Source organism: Vulpes lagopus, chromosome X, assembly GCF_018345385.1.
Source record: "Vulpes lagopus strain Blue_001 chromosome X, ASM1834538v1, whole genome shotgun sequence".
Lineage (NCBI taxonomy): Eukaryota > Metazoa > Chordata > Mammalia > Carnivora > Canidae > Vulpes > Vulpes lagopus.
The window spans coordinates 52574926-52601955 of record NC_054848.1 but is presented as its reverse complement, the minus strand read 5'-3'; the positions used below and the strand labels follow the sequence as shown (position 1 = coordinate 52601955).

At 38.0% G+C, this 27030-nt stretch overlaps 1 protein-coding gene across 4 annotated transcripts in view; it reads right to left on the bottom strand.

The window, feature by feature from the left end:
• Positions 1 to 26548, bottom strand: part of YIPF6 (Yip1 domain family member 6) — a 31133-nt gene extending 4585 nt beyond the window's left edge. The window contains exons 1-8 of one of the 4 annotated variants that reach the window (XM_041741324.1): positions 26389 to 26494; positions 25841 to 25947; positions 15768 to 15896; positions 14274 to 14352; positions 10728 to 10770; positions 8052 to 8177; positions 7082 to 7239; positions 459 to 5158 (exon numbers count right to left, since the gene is read on the bottom strand). In XM_041741324.1, coding sequence (XP_041597258.1) covers positions 5040 to 5158; positions 7082 to 7239; positions 8052 to 8177; positions 10728 to 10770; positions 14274 to 14352; positions 15768 to 15896; positions 25841 to 25947; positions 26389 to 26479 — 852 coding nt within the window. In that variant the 5' untranslated portion in view covers positions 26480 to 26494 and the 3' untranslated portion in view covers positions 459 to 5039. Of the gene's footprint in view, positions 1 to 458; positions 5159 to 7081; positions 7240 to 8051; positions 8178 to 10727; positions 10771 to 14273; positions 14353 to 15767; positions 15897 to 25840; positions 25948 to 26388 lie in introns of those variants that run through there. The other 3 variants (XM_041741326.1, XM_041741327.1, XM_041741325.1) reach the window with 3 other exon arrangements.
• Positions 26549 to 27030: the final 482 nt, after the last annotated feature.

Sequence of the window (27030 nt, the reverse complement as noted above, 5' to 3'; positions counted from 1 at the left end):
ATGGGTGAAAACCCAGTTTCCCCACCATATTATTAAGCTACCTGATTGATGTAGCTTATTTTAAGTGGGTAGGTAGGATTTTAGTTTGCCAAAGAACTAATATAGAAGACTATGGAGTCATAAAACCTGAGTTTGAACCCTCGTTGCACCACTCACTGTATTTTGGGCAATTTATTTAACCTCCCCAACTTTCCAGGCTCCAAAACTTTGAGATAATACCACCAACTTCAAAAGGCTGCTTTGATTAGAGGAGATACTGTTTATAAAGTAGCTAACATAACAGTATATATTATTTGCTCAGTGAATGTGATTTCCCTTTCTAACTTGCTGCCTGTACAGGATTGTGTAGGATTGTCTACACAGCATTCGAAATTGTCTGGTGACAATATATCACATCTGAAAACAGTATGCAGCAAATATCTGTGTCTTTCAGCTCAAGAATAGGCACATACAAAATCCCCGTTTCCAGTGTTTTTATTTGCACATTGAACATTCACAAATCATTTTACAGATTTATTCTTTCCACAGGTTTATTATTTACATGAAAGATCAGGATTACAATGGAGTACTGAAGAGGACCAAGAAATTACCAGCAGTGATGGCATAGAGTACAATGGCTCTGAAATAAACAGAATAGAGTGAACAAGAGCAGTGTGTGGTCACTTCCTATCAGCGGAACCACCGACTTCATTAAGGCAAAGCCCTTACTCTCATATTTACCCCATCTAATCTAACCCAAGTAAAAAAGGATTTTATTCTCACACTACTGCTCTCTGAGGTCTTAGAAATATAACTGATATTATAAGTGACTAGATGCATCCCCTGACTAGAAACATCTGAATAAACAGGTTAAATTTTGATGCATTAACCGTCCCTCTGGGAGAATTAAAATGAAAGAGGCAGAAGTCACTTGACTCTTAAGACTTTGGGAAAAAGGCAAGGTGTGTGTGTGTGTGTGTGTGTGTGTGTGTGTGTGTGTGTGTATTGGGTGGAGGATAAGGAGAGAAAAGGGGCTCAAGGTGGGGGAGGACAGCAAACCTAACTCTTTCATGTACAACTGCTCTTGTGTTTTTTTTCACATGCTAATATACTGTTCTATTACTCAGGTTAAAAAAAAGAGAGAGAGAATTATCTATCTCCAGTCAATTCGTAGGGTGTAATCTTAATGACAGGAGTGTACCCTGGGAAAGGGGTACATTCATTTAATGAACATAGCAATGTAATTCAGAACTGTGTCCTACTCCCATCTACAGTGTTTTCCTATTTTAAATCAATTTACTGTGTGACCTTGGGCAATTTACTTACCCTTTCTGTGACTGAATTTTCTACTTGTAAAATGAGAATTGTAGCACTTTATATTAAGGATTAGAAGAGATACATAAAAAGCACTTAAGAATAGTGCCTAGCCAAATCAATAGAGACAGAAAGAAGATTGGTGGTTGCCAGAGGCTGGGACAAGGGGGAAAGGAAATGATGCTACTGGATATGGGATTTTATTGTGATGTGATAATGTTCTAAAATGAGATAGTAGTGAAAATTACACAATTATGTGAATATACTGAAAAATCACTTAATTGTATGTCACTTTAAAAGGTGAATTTTATGGTAAAGTATGTCTCAGTAAAGCTGTTATAAAAATTCCTAAAAAAATAGAATATTGCCTGGCACAATATAAGTGCCCAATAAGTGTTAGCCATTATTAGTAGTAATATTATTGTCATTATTATTAGTTGGCCATCCTATGGCCTGAGTAAATCCCTAAAAATTCTTTATTTTCAATAAAAGCCCACAGAATCTAGAAAAGTACTTCTAATTTACATACATAAATTAACATTCATACATTTATTTCTATCCAAATTGTCTCAGAAATTAACAGTCTAATTAAGAATAACAATTTCAGTATTTTACTCCAGAATAAAGCCACTCATGCAACGGATGTCTGATCATATCATTATGGTATTTAGATAAATTTAATGACTTGATGTCACCCAAATTTAAAATGACAAAAGATTTTCATTTTCATCTTCAGGAATAAACAGGAACTCCAGGTACAATAAGTAGTTAGATTATAAGAAGTATACAATTAAATCTTCAAATACAGTCTTGCTAGCCTTCTAATCACATCTGGGAGATAGTTATAAAAAGACAAATATAGTAAACAGTAAAATGCTGACCAGTCCTATGTCCTGTGTCAAGCCCCCCTTGAGCAACAACAGAAAAACCTCATCATAACAAAAAAGATCCAATTTAACTCGAGTAATAAGATTCCTACCAGGCAAATGACTTGACAATTAATGGTTGACATTTAAGACTACACTGCACATTCAAGAATGTCTGCATCAGTTGAGTTTTTATAATCTGAATAACAATTACATCCAGTCTTCACCTTTCCTATTGCTAAAGAATGTGACAATGGAGGCTCAATCTCAGAAGTTTGAGCAGCAAATGATAAGCCATGACAGTAGTGATGCACCACATTTGGACATGATGCTCACACACTTGAGTTTCATCTAAAGCATGAAACTTCCCAATTCCTGGGACAGGGTTTCCTTTGTTAAAATCCCCTTCTCTTCTAGTCTTTATTCTATAATTAGCCATGTGCCTTTGCAGCAAACCAGGGAAAGTTGTGTTGAGGGTTACAACTTCCAGAAAATCAGGTCTTCTGCCACAGAAGACCTTTTTTGCATATATTAAAAAATAATCATTTATACCATAAAACTGACCATTCATTTTCAGAAAGATAATCTCCATTTTACGCATCTTCATTTAAATGAAATGAAACCATTCCTTATGTCACCCGAGAGCAACAATTAATTGCCTTAACACCCAATATAATAACCCCTCCCCCCACCCACATAACTCCCACTCCAGTTGTAGCCTTAAAAATTTCTGACCAAAATATTTAGCCTGAGTAAAATTCAGTAGGCAATTCCCTTTTGATAAACTTGATCATTTCTTTAATTTTACATTATAACCATCGGGACAGATTATGAAAAACTTTGGAAGAGAGATGTTTTTAATATGATGTTAGGAAAATTTAGGCAATCGAAATGGATGACAACTTAAGGACCAACTTCAAAATCAGAACCAGTTTCAAAATATTGTCTTTACCAATTCAATACTGGAAAATTGGCTTTGTGCTCACCAGGTGTATTTAAAATTTAGAAGGGAAATTGAAATAAATACAAATACATAACCAAAACCTTTGGAATGCTGGGACAGAGGGGACCAACTCTACAATGCTTAGTAACTTAGTATCACGCCAAGAACCCATTTGTCCTAGTAGTGTTCTTGGTTAATTTGGGAATGGAGAAAATATGTTTTTAAATTATATATCTATGGGTAGATAGTCTTTAGATACAAAATGAATAAATATTTAGATTCCATGATAAAGAAAAACTGTGGAATAAATTCCTATCTTGATAAGTAACTGTATATACAATGAATGTTTTCTGCCTGACTCCTAATCTTTTGATTATTAAGATTTCTTCCATCTGCAATTTATAGAAGGCAGTAGCTCATATTACCTTAAAGGAGCCCTGTTTAGCTTAGAATCAGCCTTTCCAGATAATCAGCTCCCCAAAAAGCTTTCACACTTCTGTATATAAATAGCTGAGAACACAAGTAGGTGCACATGTGCAAAAAAAGGTACTTGTCTAAAAAAGAGCTAAGTAGCTTTATGAATAAAGTCTAAAAGCAAGAAAATAAATTACTATTCCCCAACCCAAAAAGCATACCTAATGAAAAAACTGCTAAGCCCACTATGAAAAGGTGGCAGCTGTAAACCCATGTCATCCTCTCATGCTCTAAGCATCTAGTTGTTCTGTGAACCGGCCACCAGAACACTAAAGCCCTCCATGTTCACATGGTTAAATGCAGGCTTCTGATTTGGCTTTACTTTGTAGTTAGAAGCCAAACTATACAGAATAATAAAGAATTCCTTAGAGCTATGCTGTATCCAAAACTGCCTCATTCTACCCTTAAGAAGAAGGAAGTGCCCAAATGATAATATGCGTTAAGGACCTACCAATCTAATTTTCTGAGGTCTTCCACTTGGATAAGTTCAATTGCTGGTCCACTGAGAGCTTTAATGAAAGGAAAATTACATACTGACTGCTAACAGCTTGCATATTCAGAGCTAGGGAGTAAGATTAAAAACTGGAGTGTCGGGATCCCTGGGTGGCGCAGCGGTTTGGCGCCTGCCTTTGGCCCAGGGCGCGATCCTGGAGACCCGGGATCGAATCCCACATCAGGCTCCCGGGGCATGGAGCCTGCTTCTCCCTCCGCCTGTGTCTCTGCCTCTCTCTCTCTCTCTGTGACTATCATAAATAAATAAAAAATTAAAAAAAAAAAAAAAACTGGAGTGTCATTGAAGTGCTGTGAATAAGCATGGCGGAAAGGGGACTATATAGAAACACTAAAGAAGTGGATTCTCTAGAAGTCCTTTGCTTTTTCAAAAAGCAACATGTGCAGAATTTTCTCTAGTCAAAATCTGAATACTGGCAAATGCATGTTTTCTCCTCCCCAATTATGAACCCCCTTCCCAATTTCAGTCATTATCTTTTAAGCCTATGAAAGAAATAAAACAAAATGGATAGACTACCCGTTCTTATTTATGAAAAGACAGGCATATTCTAATAGTCATAAGGCAATGTGTTTAAGAGCTGCACCTGAACTGGTAATCTGAAAACTGAAAATACAGTTGCTAACTCCACTCAACTTGCAGAATGTATCTATGTGCTTCCCAAATCATTGGTTGTCACTCAAATGGGCCACAGTGACCCTATCATGCCTTAACGCAGCACTATACTGCATATACTATGTATTTTAAAGAAATAACATCAAGAGGCAAAGGACAGCCTTTCAAACATCGGTTCCTTATATAAGCAGTGGTGGTACTTTAAGGTTCCCTTTTAATCTCCTCACATACCAAATACCTCCAAAATTAGACAAAAGAGGGCCAGAGGGAAAGTTCCATGGTGAGCTGTATCTTTCAGATGAGCTTTCAATTCACTGGTTTTTAATTTGCATTTCCTGATTTACTGAGGAGTGAAGGTAAGAATCATCCAACTGATGACAAAATAGAACAAAAAAACGGGATAAATGGCCAGGGCTTTCCGGTTTGGAGGCTGGCTATCAGCAAGAAAAGCTGTAGAGGCTAAACAAAACAAAACAAAATGGAATCTTTAATAAATAAGATTGTTACAAGCACCAATATTTACTACATTTTAATGTGCTCGGCATAGTCTGGAACACAGAATTATACTAAAAGTTCAGTTATATTTGTGCTCTTCAGAGAAAAAGGCATTAGCATAGTTTTCTAGATAGTTGAGAGCTACTTGTTTCCAATATGAACCTTTGAAAGTTTTCAACCATTTCACATGAAAATCCTTCTAAAAGGGGCTTCCTACCCTTTTCTGAAAAGTTACTAACCTGAATGTGCTGAGAAAGATGTAGAAGATATATAAGGCAAGTTGCTCCTATGGCAAATGGCCTCCTACTGTTGTGCTTTTAGAGTAATTGTTCTCATTATTAAGTTATCAGCTATTTTAGATGCCATCCAGGAAATGAGACTCATCTACTTATCAGTGGTCACCATTTACAGGCAATCTTTCCTGAACAACCATCTCATATCCTGCCACCCCAGGCAGAACTGCCCACTTACCTCCTCCGTGTCCCTACCATATCCTGCATGGACTTCCATCTCCCACCTGGTATGCCTATTGCCTTTAAGTGTTTACATGTCTGGCTGCTCCATTAAGTTACAAACTCTGAGGACAGAGACCATGCCTAGTACAATGCCTGATACATAGTTTGTGCTTAAGAAATACCTGCTGAAATTTAAAAAAAAATGGAATGCTTATAGGAGACACTCTCTCTCTCTCTTCTAAGATTCTACTTTCCAAACTGCTGAGCCTGGACACTGGATATTTAGAACTACAAGTACGGTAAATTATCAGACTCTAAGTAAGGGATTGAGGGGTTGTCCCATGGGTAAAGCATTTGAGCTTAACACACAGTCTTTGTAATGTCAATTCTGGCATTCTCAGACCTTATTTTTATATTACTTCTTGGATTTTAACCATGTTCCAGAGCAAAGATATGATAATGCACTTAAAAATATTAGGCAGCCTTTCTATCCCATGAAACAAGAAACTGTGAACAGTTCTAGTTGAAGGTAGAATTCTAAGAGAATTTTAGGAATGCAACAACAATAAGCACACAGCATTCACTGCTGCTGCTATGGGCGCTTCCTAACCTTTGGCAGAATTTTCTACTGAAGCAGAAAAGTACTATATAATGATTCCTAAAAGCCTATATTGGGAGGTGGTATAATACAGTTCTAAACAGATCTGTAAATGAGATATGCTTGGGTTTGAAACTCAATCCCCCTATTCACTAGTTATGTGTCCGAGGGCAAGTTGCTTAATCTCATTGGGTTTGTTTCTTATCTGTAAAAATGGGACTAATATACTAGTTTTTATTTCTTAGAGTTGTTGTGAGGGTTAAGTGAGATAATACATATAAAGCACTCACGATAGTTCTTGGTCTATAATAAGCAATCTGTAAATTCTGGCTACTATTCTTATCATGATTAATTTCTCAGGAAAAGACCCAAACCATTTCTCACATCACCTATGCCTCCTATATGCTAGGATCTCAGCTAGGTCTGATATAATCTCCTTTCCCAACGCTATTCATTATTTAAGAATAAAAAAGAAAGGATATGGCTGTCCATCTCAGAAGTCCAGATATCCAACTCAGGTAAGATAGACATCATCCCTATCATTGCCTATGTTAGGAATTACACTGCACCTCATCTGGTCTTCATCTCTAACTCATGTTTTTTCTTAAAAGACCTTTTATTTATTTATTCATGAGAGACACAGAGAGAGAGGCAGAAACATAGGCAGAGGGAGAAGCAAGCTCCCCTGCTGGGAGCCCGATGCAGGACTCAATCCCAGGATCCCAGGATCACGACCCGAGCCAAAGGTAGACACTCAACCACACTCAGATGCCCCTCTAACTCATGCTTTTATCTGCTTTGCTATATGTATTGTAGACACAAGTACGTCCTTACCTACTATAGACCAGGCAAACATCACAATCACAACAAAAAGTCGGACCATGAAGTTGACTGGTCCTGGCTCGGCCAAAAGCACCAACCGGCAAACCAGCATTGCCACTGTCAAGGGAAGTATACAGTAACCCAGCACACAGAGGCTCTGAAAAAAAGATCTAAAAAATAACATACATCCATAAAGATTTTAAATATAGTTGATCTGTATCATGATAGTTTCTCTATATAGATTTCTCTATATCGTGGTTTGTTTCTTTCCTTCAAATACATAATACCTATATTCTAACATTGATTTTATGAGGCTAGGCTTCTGTATTAAGCACATGCTTTAATTTTTCCTTCCCCATACTCTTCCTCCTTTCCTTTCAAACTCCTTTAGTGTCCATCATCTAGGATACCAGAGGATCTACTCAAATTCCTAGAGACTTCCTTCTCCCACTAAACCTCTAAAACAGTGGCTCTTAATCTTTTCTAGTTTAAAGACCTATTTGAGATTTTGTTGAAAGCTGTGGACCAATTTTTCTGCAAGACAGACATAATCTTTTTTTTTTTTTAATTTTTATTTATTTATGATAGTCACAGAGAGATAGAGAGAGAGGCAGAGACACAGGCAGAGGGAGAAGCAGGCTCCATGCACCGGGAGCCCGATGTGGGATTCGATCCCGGGTCTCCAGGATCGCGCCCTGGGCCAAAGGCAGGCGCCAAACCACTGCGCCACCCAGGGATCCCCAGACATAATCTTTTAACACAAAAAAAGTCTCCATACAATTTCAGGAGCTGGAGAGAGCATATGAAGCTTATCAAAGGACCCTAGATAATTTAAGGAAAGTTAAACTAGGTTATCTTGTTCATTGGGTTTAAAAGAACTTTCTATTTAGCCCTCATTTAAAATACCTAACTAGCCAGACTTTCCTAAAAATCTAAGATATGCTACATGGCAAGGGACAAAGTACATTTTAAGAATACTCACATGTTTCCTCCAAGAAGTTTTGAGTTGAGGGTGATGGTAACAGCACCAAACCAGACAATGACAAACACTTCTGCAAACTGGGGTCCTCCATCCTTTTCACTATCTACAGAGCTTCTTTGAAGCATTCTGTGACAAGGAAATGGCATGAGAATTACTTTATCTTTTATTTAGAGCAATAAAGTTAAGGCAAATTTTGAATCAGGGACCTGTCCTAAACTTTACCTGAAGATCTGTAATATGTAGGTTGTATGAAAGAAAGCAAAATACCAGAAGTATTTGGCAAGACTCCCTTATTTCCAATTCCAAATGCCTCAGGACTACAAGGGTCATTTCATTTGGCCTTGTTGGGATGTGTAAAAAAATTACTGAAGACCTTTATGGTTAAGCAGAGGTTATAAACTGAAGGGCCAAATGTGGCTCACAGACATGAGGTTGGACAAGACTTAAAATGGGTTTAAGTTCCAATGACAGTATTTTAAAATTGGGAAGTTTTACCTAAAAGTATGTATTTCTGGATTTTCTTTAAAAACCTGAAGAATTTCTAACACTGGGCCTACATTACTACATTCCTACATGGCAACAATTGGGAGCAGCTGAATGACATAGCAGCAGGTTCCTTCACAAGGGGCTTCAGGTCACCAAATCACAATGTATATATTTAGGTTACTTCTCTAGGCCTTAGATACATTTGTATTTGTAGTCCTTTGGTTAGGGCCTTAGTTCTGACATTTATTATTTTAACTTCTTTAACTTTTACAGATTTTATTGACTTATTTAAGAGACAGAGAGCAGAGGGAGAGACAGAGCACAAGCAGGTGCAAGGGTGGGGTATGTACAGGGAGAGGGAGAAACAGCCTGCCTACTGAGCAGGGAGCTCAATGTGGGTCAATCCCAGGATCCCGGGATCATGACCTGAGCCAAAGGCAGACACTTAACTGACTGGGCTACCCAGGTGCCCCTAATTCTGACATTTCAAAATGGAAACTGTTATAAACCTATTTAGTTGATTGTTTTGAATCAAAACATATAGAGGATTACTAAAAGACTTTGCTTTAAAATGGAGTAGTTGAACAGTCAGTTAACAGTTAACAGTTAACAGTTAACAGATAACAGTCATATTATCCTCTCTTGGTCTAAGACGTTTACAGACATAAACTGTTTTAAATTGTGGAGAGAACACTTGGGCTGAGTATAACTATTTCCAGAAAAATAATAAGTAACACCAAGCTCACAACCTCTTTTTATTGCATAGTATAGAGGAGTCCCAAAGTAAGTCTTGTCCTACTATGCTGTTTGCCAGGACAGACTTGTGTATTCTCTAGTTGTACATAGTCCATTCTGAGTTCTGAGAATCCGATGCAAGGAATGCTGGCACACATCACTTGTTGTCTGGAATCTCTACTGCTTCCGCATGGTGTGATGGGAAAACATTAACAGGCCTCCAAGGCAGGAGATCCAGAAAGTGATCCTAGTTGTGTCACTAGGTGTATAAACTAGAGTATATCACTTGATGTCTTGGGACTCCAGTTTTCTTCTCTGCAAATAAATTAGGTTAAACTACATAATTTCTAATGTTAATCTTTTAAAACTAAAAAATGTATATACTCAGTGATTCTAATATAAACCTGCCTATCAAGGCACTGGAGTATTGTCCTTGATGTGATTATTAAAGGTATAAGAAACAGTACTCTGTATTATTACCTAAATTACCACACATTTAATTTACATTAAAAAAATGGGTAGAGAAGACATTTAAAATTTTTTTGAATTTAGAATCATAAAAGGTCAAGCCTGGAAGGGTTCCTCAGCCATCTCCTTGTATAGATAATGGAAGAGGAGACCCACGGGGGTTAGGTGGGAAGAGATATATAATAACCACAGAAGAAGAGAATGGGTGGTCAAGAAAACCTGAGGTTGAATCCCAGGTCTACCACTAATTGTGTGATCTTGGTTCAGTCCTCAATCTCTTTGAACCTAAACTTGTTTGTCAAAATAATATTCTTTTTATGAGGACACAATAAAGAGAAGGTATTTAAAAGTTTTCTGTAAACTGGGAAAAATCATTATATACATTTTGGTTCTAAGTAGCCCAAAATCACTTTGCTGATAGGACAGTCAGGATGAGAACCCAGAACTGAATCCTAGTACAGTATTTTTTCCACGCTACCAATGGTTATATTCCCCTCTCCAATGGAACTTTGCTCTTCTGTCCTCTCCCTTTATGTACAATAATAAGGAAAGCCTAACACTTTGAAACATGATCTTGCTTTGAACTCTACCACTTCTACTCTTTCTAATTTATTCTCATTCATATTATTATTAAGATTTTAAAAGAATTATGTCTGCAAATCAACAGTGCTTAAACCTATAGATATTTAATTAATTTAATGATGGGGAGGTGCATGAGAGTAAACAAATGTCAGTTCAAAAGAAATGGCTAAAACAGGCTAAGAAGTTATTGGCAAACAGAGAGGAGCGTAGTTTTCACATCTTTAATTCCATCACTCTTTGAATTGATGTGAAAACCTATTTGACTTTTTAGAATTAAATCATAAGGAGTACAATATGTCATAGAAGTCCTACATGAAATAATCAAAATTTCCCTCAGTTTTGAAACTCCACACAAAAAAGTATAGTCTATCTCAAATGACAAAGGAAGGAGATGCAAGTACTCACAATGCCAGTGTCACACAAAGGATCAAAGGGCCCCATAAGTCCCCTACAAAGCAAGAAAAGACAAAAGACTGTTTTTTTTTTTTTTTTTTTTTTTTTTTAGACAAAAGACTGTTAAGAAACAACCAGGTAGTATTTTCTATCTTTATTCCAGTATCTACCTCTTCCACTCTTGGAATTCAGGTATCTACCTTTCTGCCTGCCCAAGTGTTCCCACCTCTCCTACTCCTCTTTCTGTCCTCCCTGGTCCCCGATTCTGAATGTCCTTCTTCATAGATCCTTTCAATTTTGTTGCCTTCATATCGCATAACTCATCCCTCTTCTATCTACTAAGCCACATTCCAGTATGCTATAAAGACCAATGAGTCAGGAGTCAAAATACTTAGGTACCCCCCCTCAGAAAGACTAGAGCCAAGTCACTCAACCAAAGTGAGACTTCACTAGACAAGGCAAGTATAATCAGGCTCACATCAAGAATATGTGAAATGAATCGGAGAAGGAAATGACTTCCCCAAGTTTATATAAATAGGTGTGGAGGTCAGAAGACCTTGGTCAGAAGACCAGAAGACCAATTCTGATTCCTACTTCTAGTTTCTTTCTACTCTGTAATACTGCTTCTCTTTTATAATCCTTACATTGAACTAGTATGGGAATTGCTGTTCTTTAAGGTGAAAAAACAGGCCAATATCAGTAATTTCATAAGGTTAAACCTTAGCAAATAACATGAAAACTTTCTGAAAAGTATAAAAGGCTCTGCCAATATCAGGTCTAAGCACAGTGGTTCTCAATTAATAGCTGTTAGGTAAATTAATCAGCCAACAGTTTAGTAACATACAGCTTACAGCAAAATTACCTTCCTCGACTAATATGAAAAAAAGATACATATACCATTTCTAACTTTACCCTCATATATACGTAATTTTAAAGAAGTATGCATATGTTCATACTTAAATTACACGTGTATAAATATGTTTCACATTATATACACCATTTTGATGCTACAGTGGAAAGTTTGGAAAAGATATAAAGAAAAATCATGTTCATACTTAAATTACACGTGTGTAAATATGTTTCACATTATATACACCATTTTGATGCTACAGTGGAAAGTTTGGAAAAGATATAAAGAAAAATCATAATCCTACCACTCTGATAAAATATTGTTTTTCTTGTTCAATTTTTGAGCTTATCAACTAAAAAAGTGAATTCAAGTACAACTGACATTAATACACTGACTTTTAAAAAAAATACACTGCAGTTTTTTAATTCATAAAAAATCTATAACAGTATTTTAAAACTGTTTCCTTATTATATATATTATATATAATAATCTATATATACATATAGATATATGTATATATCTATATATAAAACACAAATTTTACCATTTTAGTCACTTTTAAGTGTACAGGTTTGAGTACATTCATTGTTGTACAACCTTCATATCATCCATCTCCAGAACTTTTTCATCTTCTCAAACTAAAACTACAACCCATGAAATAATAACTCCCATTCCCAACTTAGCCTCTGGCAATCATCATTTTACTATCAATTCAACTACTTTAGGGACCTAATATAAGTGAAAAATATATATGTCCTTTTGTGACTGGCTTATTTTCCTTAGCATAATGTCTTCACAGCTCATCCATGTTGCAGCATAGGTCAGAATTTCCCTCCTTTTTAAAACTGAGTCATATTCCATCAGTATATGGTATGTGTCATGGTATATATACCACAATTTATCTATCCATCTATCTGTTGATGGACATTTGAAACTGTTTTCACTTTTTGGCTATTGTGAAAAATGCTGCTATGAACAAGAGTGTATAGATAACTGTTCGAGTTTCTGCTTTCAGTTTTTGGGTATAAACCCAGAAGTGGAATTGCTGGATCATATAGTAATTCTATGCTTAATTTTCTGAGGAACCACCATGCTGTTTAGCACAGCAGCTGCACCATTTTACATTCTCACTAACAATGCACAAAGGTTTCAATTTCTCCACATCCTTACCAGTACTTGTTATTTTCTGTTTCTTTGATAATGGCCATCCTACTGGGTGTGAAGTGATATTGCATTGTGTTTTTTAAAATTTATTTTAAGTCATGAACTCTTTTCCTTGCCACTTTGCCAAGGGCTATGCTAACAGGGCAGAGTAGAAGAGCAAATTTGGGCAATGACTGACTTAACTTTTGTGCCAGCCTGTCTATCTATCCCCACAAGGTCTGGGAATGGACCATAACATATGACATAGCTAATGATCATCACTAATCAGCAAAATAACACACAGGTTCTGCATTGCCACTGAAGCAACCTTGCTTAGGACTGAGCCATGGCAGCAGTTGAAAGGATATCTTTACATCTGAGATAGCAGTGGTAAAATGGAAAGGGCAATGAACTAGAAAATTGGGTTCTAATTCTGCCTGTGTCTTCTTGACTACAATCAGCTTCTCTGAGACTCGTATTCTTCGTCTGTAAAACAGGAGCAGTAACTACTACTTCACAAGGTTGTTGTAAGGATTAAAAAAAGATGTGTGTGTAGAGGAAGATCAAGGCACTAGAATAATAGCTACCATTTATGGAGTGCCTACTAAATGTCAGATGCTGTGCGAAGTAGTTGATAGCCATTATCTCTAATCTTCATCAGCACATACACATTATCTCCCCTTTAACAGAGGAAGAAACTTGAGCCTCAAAAAAGTTAACTGTCTTATCCAAGATCACATAGGTAGTGACAGAACCACTATTCAAGCACAGATCTGTCCATCCTCTTTCCACTACATACCAGCAGCAGCAAATCATGTAAGCTCCAACCCACAGTGTATTATGTTGAAAAAGATTCTGATGCTGCATCCAGTCTCCACAAATGGATGGCACATGTGCCACATATTTGAAATCCCTACATGATAGCTGAGATGCTGCCAAAATAGAAGGTATACTCATGTACAGCCCGATCGTTACTATTCTGAAACAACTGATTCAATTTTTCTGATAAAGGGTACTATGAAAACAAAAATAAAAGGTCTAACAATTTTAATAATAAATTCTAAATAAGAACATAATTCATTGCAAACAGTTTTGATAGACCTCTTGAACAAAAAAAAATCAGTCATCAGACTAAGAGTTCTACAAATAGAAATGTCAATAAGGATACTATTAATTTGTTAATCCTTAATGGGTATTAGCTGTTATTCTAATTTAACATTCAAACATTTTGCCTTTCCCTTCTAAATTATCAGCTCTTTAGTTGAATAAAGTCCCAATGTGTTTGCAGCTTCCAGAAATATTTTTTGCAGTGGCTATTATAGCAGGTGAGGATATACAGACTATATTTATTGATGAAGACAGTATATCAAGCAAAATCTTCCCAATCTTTGAAATTCCATTCTAAATGTTTAAGTTCTTCCAAAATGTTCATTTGCATATTATTTATATATTTTCTCATCCTGCAAAATGTCAGTTTTTTTTTATCATAGATATTTAGCTATATAAAGTACTGATGATAAGGTACAGTGAAAAACAGCAAATCCTCAAAAAACTCATATACTTACAATCTCTCAAAAGAGTATTACTTTTTCTTGGGTACAAAACATGCATGAACTTTTTTCCAACAGCTTTTAGATCACGCATCTGAAAGATATAAACAACTTGCATTATCATGACCAAAGTTACCAAGTAATCCCCTCAATTAATTTGCTAAAATTGGGATCCCTGGGTGGCGCAGCGGTTTGGTGCCTGCCTTTGGCCCAGGGCGCGATCCTGGAGACCCGGGATCGAATCCCATGTCGGGCTCCCGGTGCATGGAGCCTGCTTCTCCCTCTGCCTGTGTCTCTGCCTCTCTCTCTCTCTCTGTGACTATCATAAATAAATAAAAATTAAAAAAATAAAATAAAATACCTAAAAATTTGCTAAAATTTCTTTTATTTTAACCACCTAGGAGTCCTTCATTGAATTTGGGAACTACAACTCCAGTTTAACTCCTTCACTACACAAGCAGACCAGAAAGGCAGGGTGTTTCTATTAACTTTTTTATTAACTCCGTAAGCCAACATTTAACTCTTTACCACATCCAGCATTCTGTTTTAATTTTAAAGCTCTGTAAAAGAGAAATATAGCTGTCCCAATATGTTACTCAAAGAACCTAAAATGATAGACCTACTAAAATCTAGTCTGCAAAACATGGCATCTGACTTTCAGTTCATAACTGATGAAGTCCAAGGGCCATAAATTAGCCTGCTCCCTAGCTACATTATACACAATATAAAACAAACTAATTTCCAACATTCCCAGCTTAACTGATAAAAGAATCCTAGAAGCCAGATTTTAGAAAATCAAGACATGTGAGGGGACCCTGGGTAGCTCAGTCGGTTAAACATATGCCTTCAGCTCAGGTAATGATCTCACAGTCTTGGGATGGGGCCCTGTGTCAGGCTCCCTGCTCAGTGCAGGTGGGGGGAATCTGCCTCTCCCTCTGCCCTTACTCCCTGCTCATGAATAAATAAAAATATCTTTAAAAAATCAACACATTTGAGGAAGAGTGTAGTAATACAAATATAACCTGTAAAAATATAGTTAATTCTGTCCTAATTTTTTTCACCTAGAAATTTATTCACGTCATTAACAGTTCTTTGTAAATATATTTTTAATGGTTGTTTAGTATTCCACTATATAGATGTAACATAATTTACTTAACTGATAACTTCTCTGTTGTTCAATTTCCCTTTACTATAAGGACTGCTATAATAAATATCTTTGTATATTCATATTTTTCTGTATTTTGAAAAATATTTTAAAAAAATTTCTGTATACTCTATGTGGAGAATTATCAGCTAAAAATATTTGAAAATTGTAAAATTCTTAATACTCATTATAGCCAAACTGCTGTCCAAGAAGGTTGTACCAAATTATTCTCTAGGGGAAAATCTTAAATTTCAATAAATAAGATTTACTGAAAATCAGTGAACCAAACAAAAATAATTACAAAGTGCTAGAGTTATTTAGTCCCATGCTACTGAACAGGAGTTCTATCAGCTAGTCTTACTTACAATGGTATTCTGAACAGATTCATTTAATGTGGAGCTGTCAAATTCCCGAATTTGAGATCTCATAGGAATGGTGATTTCTCCTTCCACAGGGATGTCTTGAGAGATTGATATATCGGAAAGGCCTGCAAACTGAGAAGAGTTGGGGGAAAGAAATTAAAGCCTGTAATCAACTGCAGCATTCCTCAAAGACATCATTTTCTAGTGAGTAGGGACTATGTCTTTTTGTAGGGTTTTACACAGTTTTTTAAGTAAGGTATTAGTTTACCAGATGTTAAACAATGTGGTCAACTAAAATTCTCAAATGTTTATTTCTTTTAACTTAAAGAAGGAGATGGCATATGATGAAAAAAGTTACAAAGTAAATGGCATAGATACTTTCTTGCCCTCAAATATTTGCTTTCTTTCAAGCATGCAGCCATCACAGGGCACAAGCTAACAAGATTGCAAAGCTATTTGAAAGTGACCTTTTGGCAATCACATCTTTACACAGCCACAATTCTGTAGCTCTTCAGCTCCTTGGTAGGCTCTGGTGGCCTCTGCTGGCTAGAAAGGAGTGTTATGTGAAGCCTGAAGGGCAACTGGGAAGAACAGGGAAATAGCAAAATAAATCTTGATCTCTACTCTTTTTACCAGGTTACTTGGCAAACCAGATCAAACAACATTTCCAAAGTGAATTATGAGATTGCAAGCTTATAAACTCTTATGTTCATCTGCCAAATTTTATTATTGTAACTAAAACGTTGAAATCTTCAAGTTCCTAAGAAAACAAAAGCAATCCCTTCTCATGGATTTTGGCCCAACAGGCACAATATTTAAATGGTAGTAGTTGCAGGTAAATAAAGTACTAGATAGTATGCTGCACAAATCATGGTGAATTTCTACAAAGATATGGAAAGTATAAAGTCAAATGATAATGTCAGAAGTAAATGAACACAGTTTAACAGATGAATAATGCCTTTGACAGCTGTATCTGTAGATTCAACACAGCCAAAGAAAGAAATCAGTAATAGGCCAGTCAAAATTATCTGGACTAAAATAAAAAGAAAATTTTAGAAAGAAAAAAAATATATGTATCAAATCATTGTATACCTTAAACTTATACAGTATTATAATGCCAATTATATCTCAATAAAACTAGAAAAACAAACAAAACCTAAAACAGAATAAGCATCCAAGAGCTGTAAGTCAATATCAAATAGTCTAATATAGATAGATAGATAGATAGATAGATAGATAGACAGATAGAAAAATATAATTGGAATCCCAGAAGAGAGAAAATGTATCTGAAAACATATTTGGATTTTTTATAATGGCTGAACACATTCCCAAAATAATGAAACATATCAAATGACAGACCCAAACCCAGAGAACCCCACTCAAGATAAACACCTAAAGACAAAACAAAATTAAAAATCCAAAACTTGGATACATTCAAACTACTGAAAACCAAAACTATAACCCTGAAGGTAGCTAGAGAAACAAAAGATGTTGTATTCAGAGGAACAGAGATAAATAACAGACATTTCACCCAAAACTACCCAAGCGAGAAGAAAATGGAAGCACCTTTAGAATGCTGCAAAAACAAAACAAAACAAAACAAAACAAAACAACAACCCTGTAACCTATAATTCTAAATCCAGCAAAAGAAGCTATCAAAAATGAAGGCAAAATAAAGACTTTTTTTTAGACAAGCAAATGCTGAGGCATGCACTACAAGAAATGTTAAATAAAAATCTTCAGGAAGATGGTATTAGAAGGAAACTTTGATTTACACAGGAAAAGGTCACCAGGAAGTGGTTAAAATGAAGATAAGTACAAAAAATATTTTTTCTTGTTTTAAATGATTCTAAAAGATGATTGCCTAAAGCAGGGGTCATGAAACGTTTTCTGTAAAGGACTCCAAAAGTAAGTGTTCTGGGCTTTGAGAGCCATGTAGATTCTGTTGCAACTACTCAACTCTACCACTGTAGCATGAAAGCAATCAAAGACAAGATATAAACAATGAATAAAACCTTATTTTTAAAAACAGGTAGTGAGTCAGATTTTAAATTATAAAAATATGACATTTAGGAGATGAATGGAAATTTGAACACTGACAAGATACTTGATACTAGGGAATTAATAATTTTTTGGATGTAGTAATAACATTGTGGTTATGTTCCTTAAAAACAGACTCCTTTTCTTTTAGAGATACACGTTAAATATTTACTCAAGTCATGTTGCCTGAGATTTCTTTCAAAATAGTATAGTAGGGAAATGGATAGGGCTATAGAAGAAAGAGGATTGGCTATAAATTGATAAGTATTGAAAGTTAGGTACATGAGGGTATATTTTACCATTGTACTTTTGTATGCCTCTGAAACTTTTCTTAATAAATAGTTAAAAAACAAACATTCCTAATTTTAGGGACCACCTAAGTTTTTTTTTTTTATTCTTGCTCCACCTCCAACAAAAAAGAACCTGAATGCAATCAAACCTCTGTATCTTAGAGTTTAAAGGAAATATGTGGATAGAGGAACATACTAAAAATACCACAAGGATACAATCAGCCAAATACAGAAAGTGAAGAATCCTACAAGACAAATCACTGAATTTAAACAAATAAATTACATTTAAAACAGGAGGACATTTATACACTAAGAGAAACTTAAGAGATTTATTATCCAAATGCATTTTGTTGAGTGTGTTTGGATCCTGTTTTGAACAAATAGTAAAAACACATCTTTTTAAAAAATTGTGAGATGATGAGCAGAGATTAGATGGTATCTAGGAATTACTAGTTTTGTTATTGTGATAGCAAAGAAAATGTCCTTACCTGTTACAGAAATACACTGATGTATTTACAGGAAAAGTGATATTTCTAGGATTTGCCTTAAAAGACTCAGAACAGATCATGAAAGGCAATGAAAGACCATTAAAGACTGAATGGAACTAAGGAAAAATAATAAGTCAATGCAATGTGAAATCCTGGATAGATCCTGGAACATTAGTAGAAAACCTGATAAAATTCAAGTAAGATCTGTGATTTAGTTAATAGTATTGTGCCAATGTTAATTTACTGATTCTGATCATCGTACTATGGTTATGCACAGTGTTAATATTAGAGGACACTGGGGGAGGCATATGTAGGAAATCTCTGTTGCAACTTTTCGGTATGTATAAAATTAGTTAAAAGTAAACAGGTTAAAAAATCATACTCCAGGGGTGCCTGGATGGCTCAGTGGGTTGGGTATTCGCCTTCAGCTCGGATCATGGTCTTGGGGTCCTGGGATCGAATCCCACATCAGGCTCACTGCTTGGTGGCAAGTTTGCTTCTCCCTCTCCATCTTTGATCTCTCTGGCTCTCACTCTCTCTCAAATAAATAAATAGTATTTCCTGCTTCATTGAGTATTAGTTGACCATAGAGTTGAGGGCCCATTTCCGGTTACTCTATTCTGGTCCATTGATCTATGTGTCTGTTTTTATGCCAGTACCACACGGTCTTGATACAGCTTTATAATACAACCTGAAATCCGGCACTGTGATGCCCCCAGCTCTGGTTTTCTTTTTCAATATTCCCCTGGCTATTCGGGGTCCTTTCTGATGCCACACAAATCTTAATTTGTTCCAACTCTCTGAAGAAAGTCCATGGTATTTTGATAGGGATCGTATTAAGTGTGTAAATTGCCCTGGGTAGCATTAACATTTTCACACTATTAATTCTTCCAATCCATGAGCATGGAATATTTTTCCATCTCTTTGTGTCTGCCTCAATTTCTTTCAGAAATGTTCTGTAGTTTTTAGGGTTTAGATGCTTTACCTCCTCGGTGAGGTTTATTCCTAGGTATCTTATGCTTTTGGATGCAATTGTAAATAAATAAGTAAAAATGCTTAAAAAATTCATACTCCGAAGAAAAAGGAACCCTCATGCACTGTTGGTGGGAATGCAAGCCAGTGCAGCCACAGTGAAAAGCAGTATGGAGGTTCCTAAAAAATTAAAAATAGAATCACCACAGGATCCAGTAATTCCACTACTGGGTATTTACCTAAAGAAAATGAAAACACTGACTTGATGGGACACCTGGGTGGCTCAGTGGTTGAGCATCTGCCTGTGACTCAGGGCGTGATCCCAGGATCTGGGATCAAGTCCCACATCTGGCTCCCTGTGGGGAGCCTGCTTCTTCCTCTGCCTATGTCTCTGCCTCTCTCTCTATGTCTCTCATGAGTAAATAAATAAATCTTTTTTTAAAAAAGAAAACACTAACTTGAAAAGATATATGCACCCCTAGGTTTACTGCAACATTATTTACAATAGCCGAGACATGGAATCATACCAAGTGTCCATTGATAGATGAATAGATAAAGATGTGGTATATATATAATGGAATATGATTCAGCCATAAAAAATGAGATCTTGCCATTTGCAGCAACATGGATGGATCTAAAGAGTAACTTAATGCTAAGTAAAAAAAGTCAGAGAAAGACATATATCATATTACTTCACTCATATGTAGTATTTAGGAAACAAAAACAAATGAATGACAAAAAAAGAGACAAAAAAACCAGACTCTTAAAATATAGAGAACAAGATGGTTGCAAGATGGGAGGTTGGTTGGGGGGGGGGGGGATAGGTGAAAAATATAAAGGGGATTAAGAGTACACTGACATGATGAGCACTGAGATGTGCATAGCATTGTTGAACCACTATGTTGTACACCTGAAACTATTATATCACTATATGTTAATTATACTTGAACTTTAAAAATAAATTAAAAATAGATTATAAATTAAAAAAAATCATACTCCAGAAAAAAATATGTGGTGGGGAGATGAAATAAGAATAGCAGAATTTTGGGATTCCTGGGTGGCTGAGTGGTAGAGTGTCTGCCTTTGGTTCAGGGCATGATCCTGGGGTCCTGGGATTGAGTCCCACATCGAGTTCCCTGTAGGAAGCCTGCTTCTCCCTCTGCCTATGTCTCTGCCTCTCTCTGTGTCTCTCATGAATAAATAGATAAAATCTTTAAAAAAAAGAATAGCAGAATTTTGATAGGTACATAGGGTTCATTACACCACTCTTTATATACTTAAAAAGCTTCTGTAATACAATTTTCAAATACATCACTTCCTTGTTTCTGTCATTCCCTCAAACTACTCTTGTCCCCTTCCTCTTCCCTGATCAAATTGCTCTGCACTTGCCCACTCTCTTAATCCTTTGTAATTTGGCACTGGCCTTCCTACAACTTTACTGACACAGCTCTGTAACAGTGACCTCATAATGAAGAAATATAAGGATCCTTTCACCCTCTGAATATTCGTCAGCACTTTATATGTAAATCACCCCTTTTGAAACTGCATACTCTCACTACTATGACACTGACCTTTCAAGCTCCAGGATTGCTGTTTCTTTTTTTTTTTTTTTAAAGATTTCATTTATTTATTCATGAGAGACACAGAGAGAGAGGCAGAGATAGGCAGAGGGAGAAGCAGGCTCCCTGCAGGGAGCCTGATGTGGGACTCAATCCCGGGACTTCAGGATCATGCCCTGAGCTGAAGTCAGGCACTTAACCACTGAGCCACCAAGGCGTCCCTAGGATTGCTGTTTTGAGTTTTCAAGCTGCCTGCAACTGCTAGGGGAAGGCAAAGCAGTACAGAAGGAATGAGCTTCAATGCCAAATTGGGCTCTGACCTCACTTGGAGACAATCCCGTCATAAGAATTAGCTAACACCAGCATTGCACCTAGCACATAGTTAGCGCTCAACATATGATATTTGGAGAGTATTGGTTAAGAGTGCAGAGTGCAGACTGCTGAAGCTAGACAGCCTGGGTTCAAATCCCAGCTCTATCATTTACTACCTATGTGACACTGAGTAGGTTCTTTAACCTCTCCATTCCTCAGTTCATCTATAAAATCAAGAGAATAGTATCATCATTACAGGGCTATTGTAAGGAAGAAATGTATTACTATGTGTAAAGCACTTAGTAGGAGGCTCACATCAGGGGCTAGATAAATGTTAGCTCTAGTTCAAGATTACCAGGGAGTCAATTCCAGTTCTGTCACTATTGTATAATAAAGAATTTGGCTGGCCTTTGTCTCCTGTTCCTGGAATGTAGCCTCTAAACCCTTGGAATTTCCTTTTTTTTAAGATTTTATTTATTTATTCATGAGAGAGAGAGGGGGGGGGGGGTAGAGACACAGGCAGAGGGAGAAGCAGACTCCATACAGGGAGCCTGATGTGGGACTCAATCCTGGGATACCACCCTGAGCCAAAGGCAGATGCTCAACCGCTGAGCCACCCAGGCATCCAAACCCTTGGAATTTCCTAACTGACGGTGTTACTTTTGTTATTCATGGTGGGCCCTAACAGTTGAGCTAACAGGTGAGTCAGGATAGGCCACTAGACAGTTTAGGCTAATAAGATGACACAGCATAGGGACAACCATTCCAGACAGACAAAACACAAGATTAGAAGGTTGAAGCTTTGACTTCTGTGACAGGAACGGGCCTCTGGGGAGAGGAGTCGTCAATGATTCAGTCAATCATGCCTACATAAAGAAAAACTAATAAAGACTCTAGATACATGAGTGCACTTCCCTGGTTGGCAATATTCTGCTTATTTTCACACAATGATATATCAGGGGGTTAACATGGTTCTGACTCCACAGGGAGAAGACAAGGAAGCTTTGTGTTAGGGACCATCCCAGACCTCACCCTATGCATCTCCCCCTTTTACTTGTTTGGATTATATCCTTTTGCTATCATGAAACTCTAATTTTAAGTATAGTGCTGTCCTGAATTCTATGAATCATTCTAGTGAAGTAGGGAGATTAAGGGGATCATGGGAGCCCCAAAATTTGTAGCCAGTAGGTCAGAATTAAGGGTGATCATGGCAATATCCAAACCTGTGGTAGGTTTGTGGAAGACTGTGTCCTTAACCTGTGAATTTTGGCTTAACTCCAGCTTACTGGTTTTGGAAGTCACTGTAGTCACTAAATGCCAGGTGATTCCTATCCTTTCCACCATCCCAACATTTCCTCAATGTCTCTACTCAGGAGAATTAGGATATTGTTCAGAGAGCTGAGCTGAGATCTGTGGACTTCAAGCCCCACCTATGACAGACAGGACTTCTAGGCCCTCAGCTAGTGGACCTTGCTCTTTGACTAGCCTCTCAGTGGTGATGAAAGGTGACTTAGACCCAATGTCCCTTCCCTTCTCCCTGTGCAGGTGGGTGCATGCACATGTATACACATGTGTTTACAGAAACTCATGTGTACACTTTGCTGCCTGGCTTGGGCCAATGAGGGGAGCACGTAGAGCCAGAGCCAAAAAGATACGATAAAAGCAGGGATTGCAGCCTTAAGAAAGCAGCAGGGACCAGATGGGTTATATCACTGACCAAAATCCTGGAGGAAAGAGTCAACAAGTAGGGAGGAGTGCATCAAACAGAAACCAGGTCAGTCCAAGAGGCTTGGCTCCAAGAAGTGGGGAGGGGTGGCTAGTGGCATGGTCTTCAGCCAACCCCTTTACCTGGGACCAACATCCTTCCAGAACTCAGGCTAAAATCATTATCATAGCTCTTTTTCCTGCTCCCCAAACAGACAAGCAATAGATAGGCATTACCAAAGACTGTCTTCTTAACTCTATGCAAATGACTCCTGAATAAACCTAATCCTGACTTCTGAGCCCTGAAGTCCAGGTTTTAGACAAACTGCCTGCTGCATATCTATTGGATAGGCTGCCAATGTCAAACTAAACGTGTCCGAAATTAATTAGTCAACTTTCAGGGTCCTCATCCTCCTCTTATGTATTTCTGTTCAGGCATCAGTATCCTCCCATTTGTCTACAGCTTTGCTTTTCAAAATGTGGTATAGAGATAATAGCAGCAGCAACAGCAGCACCTGAGAGCTTGTAAGAAATGCAGAATCTCAGGTCTCATTTGAGACCTACCAAATCAGAATAAGATGATTGCTATGCACATTATAGTTTGAAAAACTGTGAGCCAAGATACATTCTCCCTAGCACTACAAACCCTCGAGGATCCTGCCTGTCTCAGATCTTTATGACTCCCACCACTGCTATCTATCTATATAGTCCAGTTGGCAATCACTTGCTCCTAGAACTACGGTTTTGCTGGTCTAGATTCTAGACATTCCTCATGGGAAGTGTCCCTCAATTATGTTGTCAAATTCATGATTTTAAACCCTTCCTTCCTCAAAAATTTCCACTGGCTCCCCCGCCTATTAAACCTCCAACCTTAGTAGTCAATAAGAAGAAACAACATTTAGTGAATAATCATTATGCACCAGGCATTCTACCAAATGTTTTACATATCTTTACTCATTTAATCCACCTAACAATCCTATGAACTAACTAATACTGTATCTTCAGTCTACAGATGGGGAAACTGAGGCATGGAGAGGTTAAATGATAGAACTTAGAATCAAACCTAGGCAATTTGACCCCAGTGCACAAATCCTAACCACTGTTTCATGCTGCCTCCCTAATTCAGTAGCCTTATTTTCTAAGGCTTACCTCCTAAAAGTTCCCGGTGCTTTAGCCAAAGTGATTTGCCTGTTGTCCTATAAATACATTAACACTTCCCAACCTCTGTACCTTCACCCATGAGAGGTTGTGTAGTATTAATACAAATAATCTGGAGTTCAGAAGCAGACCTAGCTTCAAATTTTAGGCCTGGCCACTCACTGGTTCTAAGACCCTAGGGAAATCAAACTTCTCTGAGTCTCATCTTCTCATCGGCAAGTAAAACAGAGTTTAAAAACCACATAACTGAAATGGCTGCTTTGAAGTCTACAAAATATGCAGAGGGTGTCTAGTACAATCCTGGCACATAGCACATGCTCAATCATTGATAGCTCTTATGCCCACCTGAGATTTAAAATCCTACCCACCCTTTTGAGGCCCTCTCAAATATAACTTCTACTATATAGCTTGCTTTGTCACCCCAACTGGACATGATAGCATCTTCCTTTACATTTTGTTAAGGTTTTTAAAAAATTTTTTTTTATTTATGATAGTCACAGAGAGAGAGAGAGAAAGAGGCAGAGACATAGGCAGAGGGAGAAGCAGGCTCCATGCACTGGGAGCCCGACGTGGGATTCGATCCCGGGTCTCCAGGATCACGCTCTGGTCCAAAGGCAGGCGCCAAACTGCTGCGCCACCCAGGGATCCCTGTTAAGGTTTTATGTGTAACTTTCTCTGATATACTACCTTATTTTAGCATTGTACATTTGTCATATTAGACTATAAGCATCATAAGAGCAACTCATTTGTATTCCCTAAAGCAGCTATCATAGTGCATTGCATATTGTGGGAGTTCAATAAATATTACTAAATAGAAGTGGATTGTACTGTTAAATAATGAATGGCTAAAACCACTAAAATTCATAAAAGAGAGGTGGAACAGGAACAGGAAACAGCTAAGCACCTGTAACTATGTCAACCATGCACTGTGTGTATACTATCTCATTAGTACCCTCATCAGTTCTGTGATGGGTTATTATCCCATTTTCCAAATGAGGAAACTGGGGTTGAGAGTGACTTCCTCAAGGTCACAATCATTCCATGAGAACTTAGACCCACTCATTCTCTTTCACTGAGGTATCCTCAGTGCCTAAAAAGAGTACCTGGAACATAGCCAATGCTCGATAAATATTTGTTGAGTGAATGCAGTGATAAAAAATAGTGCTAGTAAGCAGAACCAGGACCAGAAGCAATTTCATCTGTTTCCCAGTCCAGTCCTCTGCTTTGTTAACTTGCCAATTTATTTGACACAGAGTAAAGGGAAGTACCATTTATTAAACAACTACTATAGAACTGAACACTGGGAAGAGGGATCATAGGGCAGAATGTTGAATAATTATACTCCTCAGTTCATGATGCTGATTGTGGTCAACACTGTACCTAAATTATAGCATTTCACCTCCCTAAAAATTCTTTGAGGCAGGTATTTTTATATCCATTTTATAGATGAAGAAACACTCTTCATGAAATGATTTGCCTAAACTCTCATAAGAGGAAGAGTGGGTGATTCCAGCCCAAGTAAGTTTAGCTCCAAAACCTGTGTTCTTAAATACCTGTCCAGACTTTGAGCTTGTATTTGCAATGGAAATCGTATCCCATGGTGACAGGAGCAAGGTTGCATCATGCAGAGCATAAGGTTCATGAAGAGCATTGCAACGAGCTGCAACAGGGAGGGCAGGGATTAAACCAAGACTACTGAGGTCACTGAACAAAACAATAATCAAGTTATAACGTCCTATGGGAAGCAATCTCATTAGCCCAAGAATGCCGCTACTCCAAGAACTAGTACCATAACTTGATAACATGAAGGACAGGAGAAACAAAGATATTTAAGAAATCATCTAAAGCTCGGCATTTAACACAATGTACGGGACGAGGACCAGCCCTGAGAGTATGGGAAAGAAAAGCGAATAGGAGTTTCACAAGAAGGCGTGGAAGGAACGAGGAAGACAGGGGGAAAAGCGATTAGCCCAAAGAGCAGGTGCAGTGTTGGAACGGGTTCTGGCATCGGGTATAGCTTCGGCCTAAGGGGAAGGAGGAGTTCCGACCTTCTCAGACCAGGAGCCCGTCACCCGACTTCCTTAAGGGCACTCTGCCTCACCCTCAGTCCCTTTTGTCGCAGAACCCAAGCTCACCAGCGGCCTGGGAATTGTTGTCCCCGGGTCTCCAGAAGACTCTGCCGCTTTCGCCATCTTAGCCCTCCTTCTCCCGGGTCGCTCCCGTAGGCCTTTGCGGAACCCGAGACGTGGAAGCCGCAGCTGGTCAGCGCGTCATCGCGTGGCGGTCGCGTCACCAAAAGGCGCCTGGTAACAGCTGTTGATCCCGTCACTTTGCTTTCCGTGTCTGGCCTCCGGTTGTCGGGGAAAGGTCCGAGTCGCCGCGCCTCGCTTGCTTCGCTTCGCTTCTTAGGAGTACGGGTCGCGTTAGACATGCTCCCCCTTTCATAACCGCGGCTCTCAGATCGCTCCTCCGCTGTCCTCGCCCCCGCCTCTGTTTTCTTCAATCCATCGCACCCACGCAGCTCAGGGCGGATCCCCAGGGCTAGCTAGCACTTCACGGAAAAAGCCTGCGGCTCCCCGGGCTGCCGAACAATTTCACGTTTCGTGCTCCTGAATAAAGAGATCAAACCCTCCTGACGGACCGCTCCCTCCACTGTCGCCCCTGCCTGGCTGATTCCTTGTGTCCCCCCACCCACCCTCCACCAGCCGCTTTCCAATTCTCAACTTTTACAAACTAAATAAGC